Source organism: Cinclus cinclus, chromosome 2 (genome assembly GCF_963662255.1).
Source record: "Cinclus cinclus chromosome 2, bCinCin1.1, whole genome shotgun sequence".
NCBI classification, from domain to species: Eukaryota; Metazoa; Chordata; class Aves; order Passeriformes; family Cinclidae; genus Cinclus; species Cinclus cinclus.
In genome coordinates this window covers 33,397,427-33,416,872 of record NC_085047.1, presented here as the reverse complement: position 1 = coordinate 33,416,872, position 19,446 = coordinate 33,397,427, and the positions used below count along the sequence as shown (strand labels likewise).

The 19,446-nt window shown below is 41.8% G+C and overlaps 1 protein-coding gene across 1 annotated transcript in view; it reads left to right on the top strand.

The window, feature by feature from the left end:
* Window positions 1–19,446, top strand: part of TENM4 (teneurin transmembrane protein 4) — a 341,874-nt gene that overhangs the window by 260,609 nt on the left and 61,819 nt on the right. Inside the window, exons 17-19 of the mRNA XM_062514903.1 lie at window positions 4,205–4,324; window positions 11,619–11,880; window positions 17,502–17,769. Coding sequence (XP_062370887.1) covers window positions 4,205–4,324; window positions 11,619–11,880; window positions 17,502–17,769 — 650 coding nt within the window. The remainder of the gene's footprint in view (window positions 1–4,204; window positions 4,325–11,618; window positions 11,881–17,501; window positions 17,770–19,446) is intronic.

Genomic DNA, 19,446 nt, shown 5'->3' with positions numbered 1-19,446 from the left:
CTTGCAGAAAAAGTGGGATTTAGGTTGCATGGAATTTTCTTCTCACAATGAGAAATGCTTAGCAGAAATAGTATTTTCCCCTTATTTTCAAATGCCAAGCACAAGGTCACCAGAAAACATCTCTGGGTAAAGTGTGTTAGAAGGACCAATGTCTAGGTTGTGAGACACTGGATCAGAGTTAGTATTAAAAACAAATTTTTAATGTGCTCCCATGAGGGGAAATGGCTTTTGTGCAATTTACTTTTCTGGCTTCTGTTCTAAGGCTGGTTTGGTCTGCTTGAATTTTGTTGATAGTCTGTCAAATGTTATTTGTCTCTGAGCAATAGGAAAGCAAAGGTATCAGTGTACCCCTGTCTGTTTTGCCACTGTGGCCCAGATCTTACCTGAAAGATTTAATTTAGTTTTCTTGGGAATAAAGGATAACTTCACAAAGCAACAGTGTATAATTGTGTGATACACCATCTGGCATTGTAAATAGCATTTTTACAATGATTTGGTCTTTCAAGCAAGTTTTTATGGACAAATAAAAACAGCTAAAAAGGAAAAGTCTAATTAAAGAAGAGGGAAAATGGAGACTGCTTTTCTTTGTAAAACAAGAATCCATGCAGCCTCATGTAACAGTAGTGAGGGAAACAAAACAAACAAACAAAACCAAACCAAAAACCAGAGGTGGAATCTATTAATAATTTAATGAAAAGTTGAGGCTCAGGCTACAAGAAATTGAATTTTGTTCAACTGCAGAAAACACTCTGAACTAGCAAGCCTGGACTGAAGGAATTAATCTCTTCTATTAACATGAGAGATAATTTTATGTAAATGTATTTGGAGACCTTCTAGCAGAGCTGAGCATCTTACCAGTACCACTTAACTTCTTTGCACGGTAATTGCATTTAGACCAAGGTCAACTGAAGGAAATAGCTGACTAAATTAGCATTAACCAAGTTCCTGGGGGTCTTGAAGCATTATAGACACTCAATTTTGCCTCCAGAAAGGACATGTTGACACTAGAGAAGCCAGCTGCTTCCAGTGCACTGTGTTTCATTCAACTGGGGCAAATTTTATCACCCAGAGAAGAAGATTTGAGACTCATCAGGGACAGTCTGGGCTTGCATTTTCCTCCAGTTTCCATCTCTACCTCTTTTAAATGGATTAAGATTCATGCATCTTTCTCCAGCTTCTTTTATCGCTGTGGGTTTGAATGATGTCCCCTTAGTGGTAACATCTTTCCTTAAAACATGGAAGTAAAGCGATGGTTACAGTCCTCAGGAGGGTGGGGGATGCAGCGGGGTTTGCTGACGAGCTGCTTCTTTGACAAGAGATAGCCTCCAAGTCCATGAGCACATAGGTGTGCTGGTAGAGTTGGATGAGTGCATCAGCCAGGATGGGAGCTAAGTCTCTTTCCAAAGGTGGGGTGTCAGATGTATTTGCTACAGCTGCCAAGGTGAGAGGAAGCTCTCTGTCCACCTTGTGCTGCTGCTTGCTGTAGAAACAGTTGTCAGTGATATGTAATGGAGCAGATAGCTGTGGATATGAAGCACATCCCACATTTACTGAGCCAGTGGTCCAGGCCAATCTGCTTGCACTTTTACTTAGAACTTTAAAACTGCCTGGATGTGTGTTGTATGTAGGGCAGCAGAAGAGACACCTGCAACATGTATGTTTTTCTGTACTTGCTTTGACTTCTTGGAAGAAAAAAGAACAGGTGGAAGTGTTCTTCATGGGGTCACAGAAATGTATGATCTTGTTCTTATTATTTTAAAACATTTGTAGTTACAGTGTTTACTTGAATATGTGGTACAGAACACTGATTCCTTTGTACTCAGGTCTTAGTATTCATGAAACAGTTTGCAGTGATTCCTTGTCTTCCACAAAATGTGAAGCCCATTTGATGAGAAGCTGAGAGAAGGCTGTTTCAAACCCATCGTATGGTCTCTCTATAGGATGGAAAATAAGATAGGGCAGAGTGGAGCAGATAATGAAAAAATCTAGGAAGACAAAGCCTAGGTCCTGCTGTTGGCTCAGAGATGTGCTCAGACACATTCACTTTATGCAAAAATTGCACTGCAGATGGTGACCTGTTGACTTCATTGTGGTTATTCCAAACATTGACACTTTTCCAAGCATATTTCATGACATCATGATCCTTTCAAGTTATGGTCTACCTATATGTTACAGATGTGCCTGATACTGTATTGGATTATTGTTTTCCAGTTGTTGTATATGGAAAGCTGAGTTAGAGCCTTAAATGGGAGAAGCAATAGAAGTATAAAGGATGTTATTCCCCCCATTAGCCCTATCCCTGAAAATGTTCAAGGGCAAGTTAGATGGGGCTCTGAGTAAACCAGTCTAGTGGAAGGTAGGCAGATTGGAACTAGATGATCTTTAATGTCCCTTCCAGCCCAAATTGTTGTAGGATTGTTGGATTATAAGCTCCAAACTTAGTCCAAGTCTTTTCCTACATTATTCTTAAGAAGTCAGTGATGATATATTGGAGAAAACTCAGGGACATGAAAATAATTTCCAGTATCTAATTTTCCTGTGGCCAATTCCAAAATTATATATGAATATGGTAACATCTTAGATTGCAGACACATTATGGCATTGCTGCGGTCATTTTTGATAATATTGGAGCTGTCCATTTAGATCATTGGGAATTTTAAGATTCCCTGGCAAATGGTCTGTTTGCTGTACTGTGAAATGCAAAAATTGTGCAGCCTTTATTAAATAGAAATTATGCTTTATCTCCTTGCATTATATAATCTCAGGTTTTTAGGTGGACTGTAAGAAAATAACTGGCTCTTTCCCTAATGATCTGTGGTTATGAAATCATCTTTACAAAACATTGCAGAAATCATCCTTTGCCTCAGTGAACCAGCAAAGCACCATTGCTCCGTTGAAGTGCAGCTGGGATGATTTACTCTAGCTGAGATCTGCTTCTGCACCTGGAGAAACATTGGCTTTCAATCTCTGCTCTCCACCAGGACAGCAGTTAGGAAAATTATTCATTGGGTCACATTAGCACACTGACACTACAATTTGCTGTTGCTGCTCAGAAAAATAGTTACCTTCAGCCAAAAATTGGGTTCAGACACTCTCACAGACATGTGATGTTTTGTCTTTATGGGAAGCTCCTAAGGTAGCAATGTAGTAATGGCTTAGAAGTCTGGAAACAGACTTCGGAATGAGAACCAAGAGAATTTGTCTTTGGCTTTACTGCAGGTTTTCTGACTGACCTTGGACAACTGAAAATCATTCCGTGTTTTATTTCCTCTCTCTGTAAAATACAATCTGGCTGTATTAATCAGTGTTTGTAAAGATCCTTGAAATCCTTAGATAAAAGAGCATATTACAGATCACAGAGTAGTTGGAATGGATGTAACCTATAAAATGGTGCAATCTACCAAACTTGGGAAGAAAAAGAGGGAAAGAAAAAGGCCATCCTATTAGTGTGCTCAGCTCCCCAGGCAGATTGCAAGAAAGCTTTCTGAACCTGGCAAATTATCTGTCATGGTTTTCCCAAATGGGAAAAAAATGAGCTGCCAAGCCTTGGTTAGGGTCTTTTGTGGCTTTTATGCCTTAGATATGTCAGTGTACTGCATGGTAATTTTCCGTTCTCTTTGATTTTAAAATGCACCTTGCTGTTAATTAGGGCAATACTGTTAAGACACTACTGGCTGTAGGAAAAGATTCTTCACTCAGATGGTGGTTGGGCACTGGAACAGGCTCCTGAGAGAGTGTTATGGCACCAAGCCTGCCAGAATTACAGAAGTGTTTGGACAACACTTTTAGGAACGTGGTATGATTTGAGGGCTGTTCTGTGCAGGGCCAGGAGCTGGGCTCAGTGACCCTTCCATCTCAGGAGATTCTGTAATTCTGTGAAATTCCAGTGTGATGTTGTGAATTCTTCCAAAGTTTATACTTAATTAAGTATATGCTGCAGCAGTTGCTTTGATATAGTAGGGTAATTGTAAATCTCACTTTGAGTATCAAAGTATCAAATCTCACTTTCAGTATCAGTACACAATGCTTGAGAAAGCCTTCAAGGGCAGCATCCCACCATCAAAACACACAGTATGGCCTCCAGCTTTACAGGTTATAAAGGCCTTGACTTTCTAATCCATAGGAATTCACATCCACATCAGCAGAGGAAAAAACTGCATTTATCAAAAAGACTTACTATTTCTTACCATTTTTCTCCTTGCAGACATGCATGTGTGATTCGAGGCCAGGTGATGACAGCAGATGGAACCCCTCTAGTTGGAGTAAACATCAGCTTTGTCAACAATCCTCTGTTTGGATACACAATCAGCAGACAAGATGGCAGGTAGGATGTCTATATGGGATTTACAGTGTTCAAGCAGCAGTAACAGCTTTATTGCCATGACCACTAAAGATAAACGCCTTCCAAGAGCACATTTATTATTGATGCCTTTTGGTGCATTTTTGTTGGTTGTTTCAGGGCGTCATCTGGCTGATGGTTGGTCCCAGTGATGTTCTTTGCTGTTCAATTCCAGGGCCAGTCTTGTTCAATGTATTTATCAATGGCCTGGATGCAGGAGTTGAATGCACCATTAGCAAGATGCGATTGGTACCAAACTGAGAGGTGTTCTTGATGCTCCTGAGGGACAAGAGACCTTGCAGAGGGATCTAGATAGATTGGAGCATTGGGCTGTGATGAATGGGATGAATTCCAAAAAAAAGTCAAAATGCTGGATTTTCTGCACCTGGAACAAAGTAACACCCAGCACAAGTATAAACTGGGAGAGGAGTGGCTGGAGAACAGCCCTGCAAACAGGGATCTGGGGGTGCTGGCCAGCAGCAGCTGAATAGAAGCTGTTAGAGCAGTGTGTTTTGGCAGCCAGGATAGCAAACCCCATCCTGTGGTGTATCAAACACAGCATGACCAGCCAGTCAAAAAGGTTGTCCAGCTGTACCCAGTGTTGGTGCAGCCTCTCCCAGAACACTGCATGCATTTCTGGGCCCCACAGTTTAAGAAAGGTGTTCAGGTCCCTTAATGTGTCCAGAGGAGGGCAAGAAAATGGTGACAGGACTAGCAGGAATATCCTGTGAGCAGCATCTGAGCACTCTGAGTTTCTCCAGTTCAGAGAAGAGGAGACTTAAAGGGTGACTTCATTGCTTTCTGCAGCTTCCTGAGGAGGGGGAAGTACTGACCTCACCTCCTTGGTATCCACTGGTGGGATTCATGGGAATGGTTCAAAACTGCACTAGGGGATGTTTCGACTGGACATGAGGAAACATTTCTTAACTGAGAAGATGCTTAAACAGGTTTCCAGTTAAATAAACTTCCCTATCCAACCATCCAGAAGCCACTGTGGCAGTCATACTCTCACGCCTGAGCTGGGCCCGAGGTCCCTCCACAACCACACCCACAGTCACACCAGGGTTCCTTACCCTCTAGACCTCAGGTTTCCCATAGCAATGTCTCAGATATCCAGATCCCTAAAACAGTGTCATCTTGGTACAATAACTAAATAACGAGATAAAAGCCCAAGCTGTCTGCAAGGAGGGACCTGGGACAAGGGAAACCACTCACAGTCCAGGCATGGGAAAGTCTGGAGTCCGCGGCTCTTTTCTCCTATCGTGTCTCCATGTGGTTACTCAGCAGTTCCCTGCCTCTTGCCTCAAGCTTTGGCTTGGCCTCCTGCCCCCCAAGGAGCTCAACCTGCAGCTCACACTGCAGTTGCACACAGAGCTATATCTACACCAAATGTAACCTCAGCATTCCTGGAGACATTCAATCCCCCAAGTCTGTCAGTGTTTAAGAGACATTTGGACAAGGCCCTTCATAGCATAGTTTAATTTGATCAGCCCTGAACTGGTAAGGCAGCTGGACTTGATGATCTTTGTACTTCCCTAACAAATGAATAACTTCTCTTCTCTTCTCTTCTCTTCTCTTCTCTTCTCTTCTCTTCTCTTCTCTTCTCTTCTCTTCTCTTCTCTTCTCTTCTCTTCTCTTCTCTTCTCTTCTCTTCTCTTCATTCTTTATTATTATTAATTTTGTGATATCACCCGAAGTCTTTAGCTAGCAATTTGGTAATGCAGTGCCCATGCATATAAAAAAAGATATCTCTTGCTCCCAGCAGCTCTGTTCTTGCTAGTTCATGTTGAAATGATTAGAAAGAAGTCATTAAGATTACCGTTGTGTTAGAGGCAAAATCTGAGCAATCATGCTCAACCAAAACAAAAGCAGTGCAAATTGGGAATGTCTTTCATCTTATCTTTTGTTTATCAGTGCTAATTGGCTCCCTTTCTTTTAAGAACAAAAACGTAGCAAAAGGGGTTCCAGCTGCATATGTTCTATGCTTTGACTACTAACCACTAGCAATTGGGAGAGGATTTATGGATTTTAGCACCTCTCCAGTCCACAACTTTCATTTGAGTTAGCCAGAGAAACAGATAGAACTGTAATGAAAAAGAGGAACATGTGCTAGCAACATGTGTTTGATGCTGTCCTGTTCACACTCAGGGATGTTTGCACCTACTGTAAATAGTGATGGGGACTGGGAGGCTTTCCAAGTGATGTTCCAACTCTTCAATATTACGACAATAAAATGCAGATGATAAAGAGGCATTCCAGGAAAAGGACAGGCCTGGAGCTGGTGTTTTCTTATTGTGAGTAGCTTAGGCATTACTGCAAAAAGGAGAAAATTTGAACATTTGTGCTTAAGGGTATCTTTGACAACCTTACTGAACGTTCTTTGTGGGAACTTAGGATCCAAACCACACTCTCCTGATCAGCTTGCTGTGTATGAACCAGCACAAAATCTGTGTCCAGTAGAACAGATAAATATGACTAAAAGATTTCCTGGACAATGTGCCTGTCATAACCTTTTGTTCTGTCTGTTTCCTTGTATGTGTACAACACCCAACCACTGTATATGATCATTCATTTAGATTACAAGTACTTTGAGGAAAGAAACCATCTCTTTGCTTTGCAGTTGTGCTGTACCTAGCACTGAGGGGCTTTATTGTAAACTGGACCTTTAGCCAGCAAACATGTAAGCTAAAGGGACAGAACATGCAGGTGACTGCTGCAATCTAGGCTCCAGACCTTTGTAATACTCAAGCAAGGATTTCTTCCTGATTCTTGTGTGGTGAAAGGTAACCCCCCCCCCCCCCCGCTATAAATCTACTTCTACTGGCATTTCAAGCTAGGGATGCTCCTTCCATGCAATGTCCTTCCCAAGGTCCAGCTGAGCAGGAGCACAGGGCAGAAAGCTGTGCAGCCAGAGCATCATTATGCTCCATCAGGCTTCGGTGTACTCCTGGTTCCTTGGAGTGGCTGCCAGCCTCCAGAAGCTAAATTAGTTTCAAGGAGCTCAGGGCTGCAGTTTGCTGACTCAGCCCCCAGCAGATACTCAGCTCTAAGTGATAAAAATGACAGAGATCAGCTGTCTCAGAGCAAGGAATCTGTGACCAAGTGGGATTCATCCTAAATGTGTGATTTCTGTAGGCAGCTGGTGGAGGCCAGTGTAACCCCAGACTCTGTAGTGTCAGCTCTTCTGATTTCACTTTCTTCACCTTCCTCTCAAGTCAATCTGCTTCTACAGAAACCTGGTGCACAAACTTCAAATTGTTCAATTGCAGTGCTGAGCCTCCAGAATAATGAACAATACTTTCCAACTTGGCTAAGGGATACATGCAGGTATTTTTCTCAAATGAGAAATGTTGTTCATTCTCAAATGAACAGGTGCATCAGTGCATCTGTTTACTCTGTAGGTACTCCATGGACAAAAACTACTTGTCCATAAATGGACTAGTTAAAGAGCACCAAAATCCATAGAACCATGGAATGGTTTGGGTTGGAAGCAACCTTAAAGATCATCTAGTTCAATTCCCATGCCATAAGCAGGGACAACTGCCACTAGACCAGGCTGATCAAAGTCCCATGAAATCTGTCCTTGAGTCTAGTGACTTCCTCAGTGGTCTGTAAATTACCTTGAGTTAAGACCATTCAAGCTAAAATTTGTCAGGGCAGACAATGTTGTCAGACACCCCTAATTTCAAATCCCAGACTCTGTGCTGATTTAGTGGGTACCATTAGATGGACCTTTTGACCTTCCCAAGCCAGTGAACCAGCCTGTGAAAGGAAGTTAATATTTACTTACCTTCCTTACTGATTGTTATAGTGTTTATTTAATACTATTTGTAAAGCACTTTCAAAATCATGTAAAGAATTCATGCTATTCCAGTTTCTATTATCTTTTTTTATGGCTTTGAGTATTTTTTTTTAATAGAGCATAACATCAGCTTTTTTACAGCAATGTTTTCATGTGATTGGGTCAACTTTAAGAAATTGATGCTCTTAGACAAAAAGCAGGTTCTCCTGACCTACAGTAGAAGGCTGCATGCATTCCCAGTGCAGAACAGTGCAGTCATATGGGGTCATCTCTCCCATCTTCAGTGTCATTCTGGTTTGGAGAAAAAAATGAGAGCACACATGCAAGCAGTTACCTTCTTCCAGGGGTCATGAGATAACTGCATAAAACTCAGCAGGTTTATTATTTGGCATATTCACCATAGGAATATCTATTCTTGAAAATGTGCACTGAGTTGCCTTAAATTGATTTAGTAAATCAGTTTACTGATAGCAGGGAAATAACTGGGATTTTAAAGTAAGGGAATTTAAAGATACAATTGCATTAGTTTAGCTAGATTGGTTCCTAAGCTGATTTTGTTGCTCCAAGTTTGGAGGTTTTGGGGCTTCTTTTTGGCATGATAAAGTTTCCAAATGAGTAAGTAAAATTTCAGTTTTAGAATTACAGTGAACTAAATTTTTCACCTCTCTAAGGGGGCTCCCTTTATTCCAGGTCTCTCCTATTACGCTGCTCAGATACAGCCTGAAATAGTGAAACCCTGGTCCTTTTTGAGTCACATTACTTAGACTGAGCAAAACTTTCATAACTCCAAGGCTTGTGTGTGTTTTTAGCCCAATTACTGCCAAAGAGACTTTGTTTATATAGCAAGGCATGACTATAAAATGACAACTTTCAAACTACTCTGTTGTATGCATTTCTCCATAAAGCAAAGTTAACTGACAGTTCAAAGTATCAGCACTGGATTATAAACCATATGTTTAAATAAAGCTTTAAATTTGATTAAAGTGGTAGTATAGAGAGGCTGCAAGCCCTCAGTATCCCTGGTTTGTAGGAACAGTGTTAATTGAACAGCAAAAAAAACCCCAGACTTTTTCCACATTGCATTCAACAGCTTTGGCGTGGCTTTCTGAGAAATACCATAAACATGAACTTTCAGAGAAAAGAGATGAGAAAGGGTTACACTTTCCTGTGGGGTTTTTATTTTTGAGCTTGCTTTGGATAAATAGATAATTTCATCCTTCAGCTTGTCTCTTCAGAGTCTTTAAAGAAAAACAACAAAATGACTGTACAACAAGTATGATTTTTACAGAGTAATAAAAAATACATCAGAGATGAGCAGCAAAAACAGAAATAAAATTTTCTCCTTCCTTCAATCCCAGGACAGTTTTCCTTTTGTTAAATTGAATTTCAGTGAGGGAAACTCGGAGGTGGTTTTGGTTTGTTTTTTTCTGTTTGGTTTTGGGTTTACCTTTTGTTCAGTTCATCATGGTAACTTGAAAGCTGCACCCTGGGTCTCTTGGAAAACCAGCTTGTGAGCAACACTTCTTGCTAAAAAATACTGCATGGTTCTGTTTTCACAGCTGCTGGAACCTGACATGGAGGTGGTGCTTTCCCTTTTGCATTCTGTTTTGGAGATGCAGGAGAGGCCAGGACATTTCCCCCTAGCAGATTCCTATCCCTGATCCAGGCTCAGTTAAGCCAAAGGGATGAAACAGAAGTGTTTGCAAATAAAACCGCTTCTAACTTGCCTAAAAACTTGTTGAGCATCATTTGTAATGTTTATTTCTTCCCTCCTGTCGGCGGTTCAGTGCCCGGACCCATGCAGAGCAAGCATCTCCCTCCCAGCTGAAGGACTTGCCAAATGCTAATTGACTGTTAAAAACATTCACATCAGGGTACAAACGTTGTGCAGCTTTGCTGGCAGGGACCTGCAAGTTACTCCTCAGGCTGCTGCAAGCCAAGCTCCATAGGTCTGGGAACATGATGCCCCAACTCCAGTGGTAGAATAAACATGGCTTTGGCTTTCTGAAGTGCTTTCCACTTCCTCTCATGGACTCAATTCAACATTCTTCTATGAATAACCTTCTTTTCGTAATTCTGTTTCCTAAATGGCACCTTAGTCCATCAGCCATTAAATAACAAACATTCCCCCAAAAAATTGCTTGACAAAGACCTTTTTTTAGAAATAGTCCATACCCATTGTTGCTCGTCTGGGATTTTTGTACCCAATCTGAAAGCCTCACAATTAATTTTTAAAAATAATTTTTAGATACTTTTTTCATTCTATTTCTTAACATGTACTTACAAGGTGCATCAAGTCTGGCTTTGGGCAGTCAGAGTGTTTCAGATCCCAGTTCTCATGCAGAGAAACACTTAAGCTCATAGCTCTTTAAGCACATGAGCAGCTCTGCTGAAACCAGTGAGCCTGATCACAGGCATAAACTCTCAGTGAGAGTGTCATACAGCAGTACCAAGCATGAAAGTGAGAAGCAGGGATGAGAAAACTTTCTTTGCCTGAAGCACATGTTTGGAATTGCAGCCGAAGAGACAGGGAGAAAAAAACACAAAGGAGCAAAAACAAGAGGTCATCAATTTCTGTTGAAATCCTTTCCTTTCTTACTTAACACGTCATTTTTGGTTTTATGCATAGTAGATACCTTCCCATGGTACTTGATAAAATCACCATCTGTGACAAGATGTGAAGTTTAAATACAAAACTAAGAAAACCACCAGAACCTTATCCCAACATCCTTACATCCAGAGGAAGAATATTTTCCTTATTAAGCCAACATTTTTTCACACAGCTCTGGAAGACTGTCTGTTATCCAGCATTAACACAGACAGAAAACCACTTGGCTGGAGGTAGCTTAGGGTGCAGTCAGAGACTACAGGCAGTGATTCATCTGCCCTGCTGTAAATGATTGAGAGTCAAAAAAGAAGATATGCTGAGTGCTGTGGCACACAGACACCCTGCTCTGTATGTATTTCTAGTAGATTAGGTTTAGTCCATGACTGGGCTCTCTGTGTTCCCTGGGTTGCATTAGGCATTAGTCAAGTTAGCAGAGATGCCAAGACAATTTATATGGGGATGTGTCAAGGAAACCTCTTTCCTAATAGTTTATGTCATCGCGTGAATTGATCCAATCTGTGCATTTGTATGGATAATAACTACTTAGAAAAAAAAAAAAAGAGAAAGTTAGTGTGTATGGCCAAAATATGTTGGTGCTAGAAAAGCACCAACAAAGAAAAACATGTTTCAAAAAAGGGATTGGTATGATTTCAGTATACATGAGGACAATGTGCAAAGAAGCTGAGCTTGGACTTCTGCCTCTGACTTGCTGTTACTCAGGTGAAGCTGATTTGGGGTGCAAATATTAGGTTCATAAAATGAGACTGATGATATTTCTTGCAGTTATTTTTCTGGGGTCCTTGCTAGAAGTTGATACAAACAAATGGGGTAATGTTTGCACTAATTCTGTATTCCATCTCTTAAAACAGCTTTGATCTTGTTACCATTGGTGGAATCTCCATTATCCTGCACTTTGAGCGGGCTCCCTTCATCACCCAGGAGCACACACTGTGGTTGCCTTGGGATCGCTTCTTTGTGATGGAAACCATAGTCATGAGGCATGAAGAGAATGAGATCCCAAGCTGTGACCTCAGTAACTTCGCCCGGCCCAACCCTGTGGTCTCTCCATCTCCGCTCACTGCTTTTGCAACTTCCTGCTCAGAGAAAGGTCCTATTGTTCCTGAAATCCAGGTATGAATCATCTGAGCTGAGGGACAATAAAATCCTAGCATGCTTTGGGCTGGAAAACATCTTAACAATCATGTAGTTCCAACCCCCCCCCGCCATAGGCAGGAACACCTTCTGTTAGACCAGGTTGATCAGAGCCCCATCCAACCTGGCATTGAATTGAGACTGGGGCATCCACAGTTCCTTTGGGCAACCTCTGCCAGTGCCTCCTCATCCCCATCTTCTTCCTGTGCTTCTTTTGACAGCTTTGAGCAACACAAATGCAACTATTCCCCTGCTTTCCTAACAATAAGCATTCCCATTTGTTACCCCATTTTTCAGACATTTGACAGGAGTACTCACTCCCAGGCACTCGCTTTACCAGATTTCTTTTCCCTTATCCCTGGCAGATGGAGGCAAAGCAGTTGTAACTGACAGCACGTGAGCTGGGACCCTTGTGTGACTGACGGCAAGCCCTTGGTCAGCCCTTTGGCATTCAACATGCCCAGCACCAGGCTGATGCTCTTCCTGTGCTTTAATGCCTGTCTTCTGTTCAGGAGCAAATTCCACCCACTGGGCACTGTGAACCTTGGTGGTGGAGTGTTGGAGTGAACTTTCTCATGGTTGGAAGCCACACCCCACTCTACACCACTGCTGAGGCATGCAGTTAGCCAGCACATGGCTGAGAATGGGCCAGCCTACAAAGCACCTCAGCTTTATTGCATTTCATGACATTTGGAATAGATGAGCAGAGTGAGAGGGTTACCTTTAATTTCTCATCCCCATTTTTTTTTTTTTTGAGGAAGTGCGAGTCAGATAAAGAGCCTGAACAATCTGCTGTGGCTTCAAAGTATTTTGTCAAATGGAAAGCTGTGTTTTAAACTGAATAGTCCAAAGAACCAAATTACCAATTTTCCTTAAAAACACTAAATCTGTTGAAACATATGTATGTGGCAGCATTCAACATTTGGACATTGGACGCTGTTCTCTGGGTTTTATATGCCAGCATTCAGCATGTCCTGAGTATTGCTTTTAGGAACAATAATCTACCAAGGTGGAAATAATAACAAGTGTAGAGATAAACTGTGTGCTTCCGGCGTGGTACTCCACTGGGGCTGCAGTACCATTAATGAGTAAAGAAGCAACTTTATACCTTCTAATTTTAATAAACCAGGTATTAAACCCAACAACAAATAAAGCTAGTGGTCTCTTTACCTTTCCCTCTGGGCCAAGTCTTACGATCCTTTCTCACACTAATTTCCAATTACAGTCACCATGTTTGTCCCAGCATAATTACTAAATAAGTCCTGTATGTTGTAAAATCCATCATATTATAAGTTCTTGGTTCAGAATCTTGGTTTCCACATATTTTTATTAAATAAACAAACACCATGAAAGGTAATGGTCAGTGTTGCCTGGGAAAAAGCAAATATCTGATACAGTACAACTGTGATCATAACCTCAGTCATTATTTGGTACCACAAATACCTTTCAGTAGACCAGGCTGCTCAGAGCTCTATCCAACCTGACTTTGAATGTTTCCAGGGATGGAGCCTGGGGCATCTACCATGTGTCTGGGCAACCTGTGTCAGTGTTTTACTATCCTCACCAAAGATATTTAGTGCCCTTTGAAATGTCCTCATGATACCCTGCTTGGCCTTCAACTGCCAATGCAGAATGATCCCCCTATCAGTGTCCTGCATTATATCTTCTGAATCCTTGTGAGCAGCAGATCACTTGAACATCCCAAATCCCACAAGACACCTGTAATTATGGAATCTAATACGTAAGAAAGATTAATTTTGAAATTATAAGGAGTTCGTATAGTGCAGTTTTCTGGATATATGCCAAATATCCAAGCTGCCATTTAAGGGGATGGAAATCTAATCAATACATCAGTGGACCCTACACATCACTTAAGCTTTCTGGTTCACACTGATGGTATCAGTTAGATTCCACTGACTGAAACTGATGTTTACATGCTTACCTCACATGAGCATATTTATAAGTTGACATCTGCATTTAGATGCCTTCAACTGGAATTGAATCCCACTCTTAAGTTTACAAGGTAACACCAACCTTCTAAAGGTATCTGCTATTAGCTATAGGGAAGACCTAAAAGAGCAGTTCAGAGGAGACACCTAACTTAGGTTCCTAAATTGAGATAAGATGAATCCCATGCATGATAAACACAGTGCCTTTCCTGTGTGCCATATGTCTGAGCTACAACCTGTAAATCAATATTCCACCTCAAATATTGACAGCTGAAGGTCAGCAGAGTTTGTGGTGCAGGAGTTTACAAGAGAATCTGATTTGTGGCAGACTCCTCACTGTACTGCAGTTCAGAAATGGACTACTTTTCATTTCTATACTGGATGTACATACAATAAAAAAATAACCTATCTGTCCCTTCCTGCAGCTGCATTTTATAATACACAGTTCTCAGTAGGGAAATGTTAAATATAAAAGGTGTGAGCACATAGCTGGGAGGAGGTGACAAGCAGATAGCAGGGCTGGGAAAGAGATTTTGACAAATGGGTAGATAAGAACTTAATGAGCTCCAACAAATAAATGCAGAAATAAATACAGTGCTCTCTACCTGGATGCATTCAAAAAACCTACTAGTGCATTTTTAATATTTTATTCAGGTGCCTATAGTCAGATTTGGGGACATTCAGGATGCCCTGAAGTGTTCCTTCAGGCCTCCAGCTATAGCTTCAGAAAGGTGGAGATGTCAGAAAGGTCCGTGTCAGAGTTGTCATGCCCTTGCAGAAGTTTTGGATACCATAGAACATTTCAAAAGCACTAGATGTCTATGATAAGGCCCCTGAATCAGACTCTAAATGGTTTTCCTTTTTCAAATTCTCTCTGAGCTCTTACCAAAGGAAAAAAAAAATACATTGAAGACATTAACTGTTCCTTGCATGTCTGCTGGCAGAGTGGAGAGTAGCTGTAAGAGACATGTGTAACCCAGCACACAGAAACAAGATCTCCTACGTTGTCTTGTGCAAAGAGTAGAAAAATTTCTACTAAGACAAGAACAGATCAACACCACAGAGCCAAGGGAACATGACAGTGAAAATTTCTACCCTGTGTAAATCCCCAGTAAGCCTGAAGAAGCAGCTCTTCTGCCTGCCCAGCCTTGTGGCTGGACCTCTTCAAAAGAGCAGATTATATTGGAATTAGTCTGGGATAAACTCTTTAAGAGTCTTTCACAAGACCTGCAGCCACAGGAATGTGTCTGGGCTGAGCAGCAGTTATCAACTAGAAATAAGGGCACAATTTAGCTCATTACTTCTAGCACGTTCTGATTATTTTAAAGCTTGTTTTCCTCCTTTTCTCCCACTGAATAGCACACCCCCCTGCCAGTGCCATGTTTTGTTGCTAGTTTGTCACTGCTTACAAACTACAAATAGATTTTGAATCACCTGAATTACTATTTGAGCCCTCGTGCAGCTCATTGCTTTGGCAGCATTAGGGTGACCTTTTCTTTGGAATGGTAGACAGCAGAGATAGATCAGGGCAGAGAGAAATAACTACTGTTGACAAGGATCTGAAACAGACTTTCCAAGTAGTATCTCCATGACAATTATTTTTGCCTGTTTTTGTCCTAATGGGGTTACATATGAAGACAGATTTGATACAAGGGACCACCTTTACTGCAGTTTGGCTCTGGTTGAGCCTGGTCCCTGTCCAGCTTCTTGCTGATCTCATAAAATGTATTTTTTAAATCTTGGGTTCTCACACTTCTGTCATATTTCAGCCTCCTAAGCACTGAGATATGTAAATTAAAAGGACTGCATTAGAGAAGGTAAATATTCATAAATATGGAATGGGGCTTTAACTGTTTGATGTGGCCGTTTTCAAGTGCTGCAACACTCAGAGCCTTCTGGTTGTCACTTGAAAAAGTGTTGGACCTCAGATAACATCTCAGAAGAGGTATTTTCGCGGGGGGGGGGGGGGGGGAGATTACAAGATCTGCCATTTTTGATAACACTAACCAGAAAACCTGTAAGAGTTGAGCAACTCACTGTGCCAGGGAAGTTTGCTGCTCCCACACAGAAGGAGCTGGGTTTAGGAGTGACATAACTTGGAAGGCATGAGGATCATGGAATCCTAGAATCTCCTGAGTGGGAAGGGACCCACAAGGATCATTGAGTCCAGCTTCTGGCCCTGCACAGGACATCCTAAGAGTCACACTGTGATAGATGTGATCCCTTCCTGATGGGTGGAACTCCTGACCCACCTACCTTCAAGCTTCCGTGCCCTTAATATTCAGAAAGATGATTATTGCTAGGGAAGTATTTTCCAAGCTCATTTAGGGTCCAGCACATTGAAGAACTTGAGAAGTGGCACAGGAGAGAACTGTGCCAGCTGTGGCTTTTTAACACATCCCCTTCCAGCTCACTGGTAAGCTTCTACCTTCATTTGTCAATCCTCACCAGAGGTTGCTGACTTTTGCCAAAAATGTCCAAGTTGGGTGCTTACCCAAGAGTGAAGTTTCCTTGAAAGTGACATTTTTTTCTCGTAAGAATTTTTTATCAGCATTTTGCATGGAAAGATCAGCAGAATGTCAGGGATATACTTGTATCACTTTTCATAAACTTTCCAAGCATCTCTCCATTAAAAAATATTAATATTTTAAGCTCTGGTGATAGTTTAGCAGGTAAATTAGTCAAAAATCCCATCTTTGTTGAGACTTGTCTGTTCTCAAGCAGAAAAAGCTTTCTCAGTTGTTTCTTTAGTCTTTTCTGAAGTTTTGTACTGTAATGGGTACCTGTTAGATAACTGTCCCATTCAGTCAGAAATATCCACACTTATGGCTGGAGGTGAAAATGTAGCAACTCATTTAGGATGCAGAGGAGTTTGGAAAAGAAGGAAAAGGAAGAATGCAAGGAAAGGTAAAGGAGCTGTAAGTGGTAGGTAAGGCCAACAGTTTTATCACTTAAGTTAAAAGGAAAGGACTTTTAAGCAAGTGCCAGAATAAGTAGGGATAAATGTGAGGTCAGAAACTAAGGGCGAGAACACAGATTAAAAAAAAAAGGCTGGAGGTAGATGGTAGATCAGGTAGAGAGGGTCAGAGGGGAGGTAGGAGAGGAGCAGTTTCAAAGGAGGAGAGATGTTTAAGTCAGAGGAGGGAGGGTGGAATCAGGATTCACTAATGTCTTGGAGAAAATTGCTTGTTATGATCAGGACCAGGAAACATCCTTAAGGCCAAGTATGGCGTGCTGTTTTACAGGGAAAAGGAAGCCAGGAGACAAAAATTAGAGGCCTCTAAAACCTCTGATGTTAAAAGACAGAAAATGGAAGCTAAACTTGATGGGTTGTAATTATCTGAGATCCCAGACTCTTTTCTCCCTAGGTCCTGGTACTCCTTGTAAGAGTGAGTCCCTTTGTAAACACTGACTTAATGTGACACTTTGTTCTTCTGTTCTCCCGTGTAACAGAAATGGAGAAGTCAGGAGGCATTCCTTAGCTTCCAGAAATAAGTTACGTATATGATTTCATACTTGATGCCTACTAGGTGCCTTTTTAGACATGCCTGCCAGGGCTTTTATACAGGTGTGTTTGATAAATTACAGCTTCACTGCCTTTTCCTGTCTGCTCGCTGCTGATTTAACACCTCATGGATTGCTTTTCCACAGGCTCTACAAGAGGAGATTAACGTTTCCGGCAGTAAAATAAAAGTGAGTTACCTGAGCAGTCGCACAGCTGGCTACAAATCAGTGCTGCGGATCAGCATGACACACCCCACCATCCCCTTCAACCTCATGAAAGTCCACCTCATGGTGGCTGTCGAGGGACGCCTCTTCAGGAAGTGGTTTGCAGCAGCTCCAGACCTGTCCTACTACTTCATCTGGGACAAGACAGATGTCTACAGCCAGAAGGTGTATGGGCTCTCTGAAGCCTTTGGTAAGTGACCACAGTGTTTGTGCCTCCTTTTAGAAGCAGCTAAGTGGCAGTGATAGACCTTGTCCTAGATCAGTATGGTCTGACTGCAGTTGCATTAAATGGTCCCTGCAGATTCACTGCAGCACACATTCCCAGCAGATGAATCACAAAATGGTTTGGGTTGAAGGGAATCTTAAAGACTGTTTAGTTCCAATGCTCCAGTCATGGGCAGGGATGCCACCCATTAGATCGGGTTGCCCAGAGCCCCATTCAGCCTGGCATTGAACACTTTCAAGGACAGAATACAAACACTTATCTGTTCTCTGGCTCATAGCCCAGCACATACATCCTGAGCTGCTCCCATCAAATTCATACAGAAGGAATTAACTGGGACTAGAAGCATTCGACTGCCTCTCACCTACAGCCAAAAACTGTCAACACTGCTTTGAAAGGAATCCCTAGGACAGAGTCCTGATTGCCACTGCTCCTTGTGCCTGACCTTCAGGATTGGTTTAATCTTAGTTTCTCCTTCATTACCCATTCAAGAATGCTATCCCATGCTGGGTGTTTAGTGAGCAGAGGTAATGCAGTTCTGCAGTGATGTTTCCCATCTGTCAACACCCAGTTGACATTCAGTTACAGGTCTTCATCTGAGTCTAGACTAGACCTTTGAGGCTCAGGAAATGATGGCAGCAAAATGGGAGAGATCCCAAATTAGCAAATACAACTCCTGTTGACAGAAGGATGGTTGACTGATGCCTCATAGCTCAAGGAAGATAAGTATTTTTAAAGGAGTTGCAGGATGCCTGGTTTTCCAGGAGTAAGAATAGGTGCCTTCCTCCTCTCACTCAGGCTCAGCAGCCTTGAGAAAGGTGGATGATACACCCTGCTGAGCCTTACCCAGCTCGGAGACCACACTGAGAAATGTGTTCTGGTAGCATATCCTGAAGGATTCTGCGTGCGTGCTCTTTAAGATGCTAGATCATCAGTGGGTCCTGGAGTGCTCCATGAAACAACTCTGCAGCTCCAGAATACTCAGGCAGGTCTGCAGACATCAGCATTCATGCCTTCGATGATTCCCACCTCCAGAAGAGTGAAAAATATTGACCTTTCGTACCCTAACTTACATTTTCTTCTGATGCAATCTGCAGAAGGCTCTGTTTGGTGGCAAATCCTGAGTTCTCTCAGTGCTCAGCACTTTTCAAAGAGGCGGATAAACTTGTAAGATCAGACTCTTTTTTTCTGTCTAATAAAAAACATCTATGTATTTGCTTTTCATTTGTGTGAAACTTGCAGTTCTGCTCTGCTTCAGCTGTAAAGATTAGAAGAAGAAAAGCAGACCAGTAAAAATGGTCCTTCTTCTTCTGAGAAAATCAGAAAGGAATCTATATTCTGTCAAAAACATGAGTTTCCTTCTGCTGACGTAATTTTAAGCAACTCCAGCATGTTCAGTGGAGTTACTTCTGAAACACTCTGATTAGACATCACAGCAAGCAAATTTTTGACATTAACAGTGACCACAAATCAACCTGGCTGAAACTGCTGCCTCTGAGGGACTCACTGCCCCATGCAATAATTGCACAAGTCTTTACCTTCCAAGAAAGATCATGGTCAAGATCAAGTTCCTGGCACGCACTCTTTGATCAAAGAAAATAGATAGGAGTAAAATTCTCTCATCTGAGACTCCAGCACGGGTAT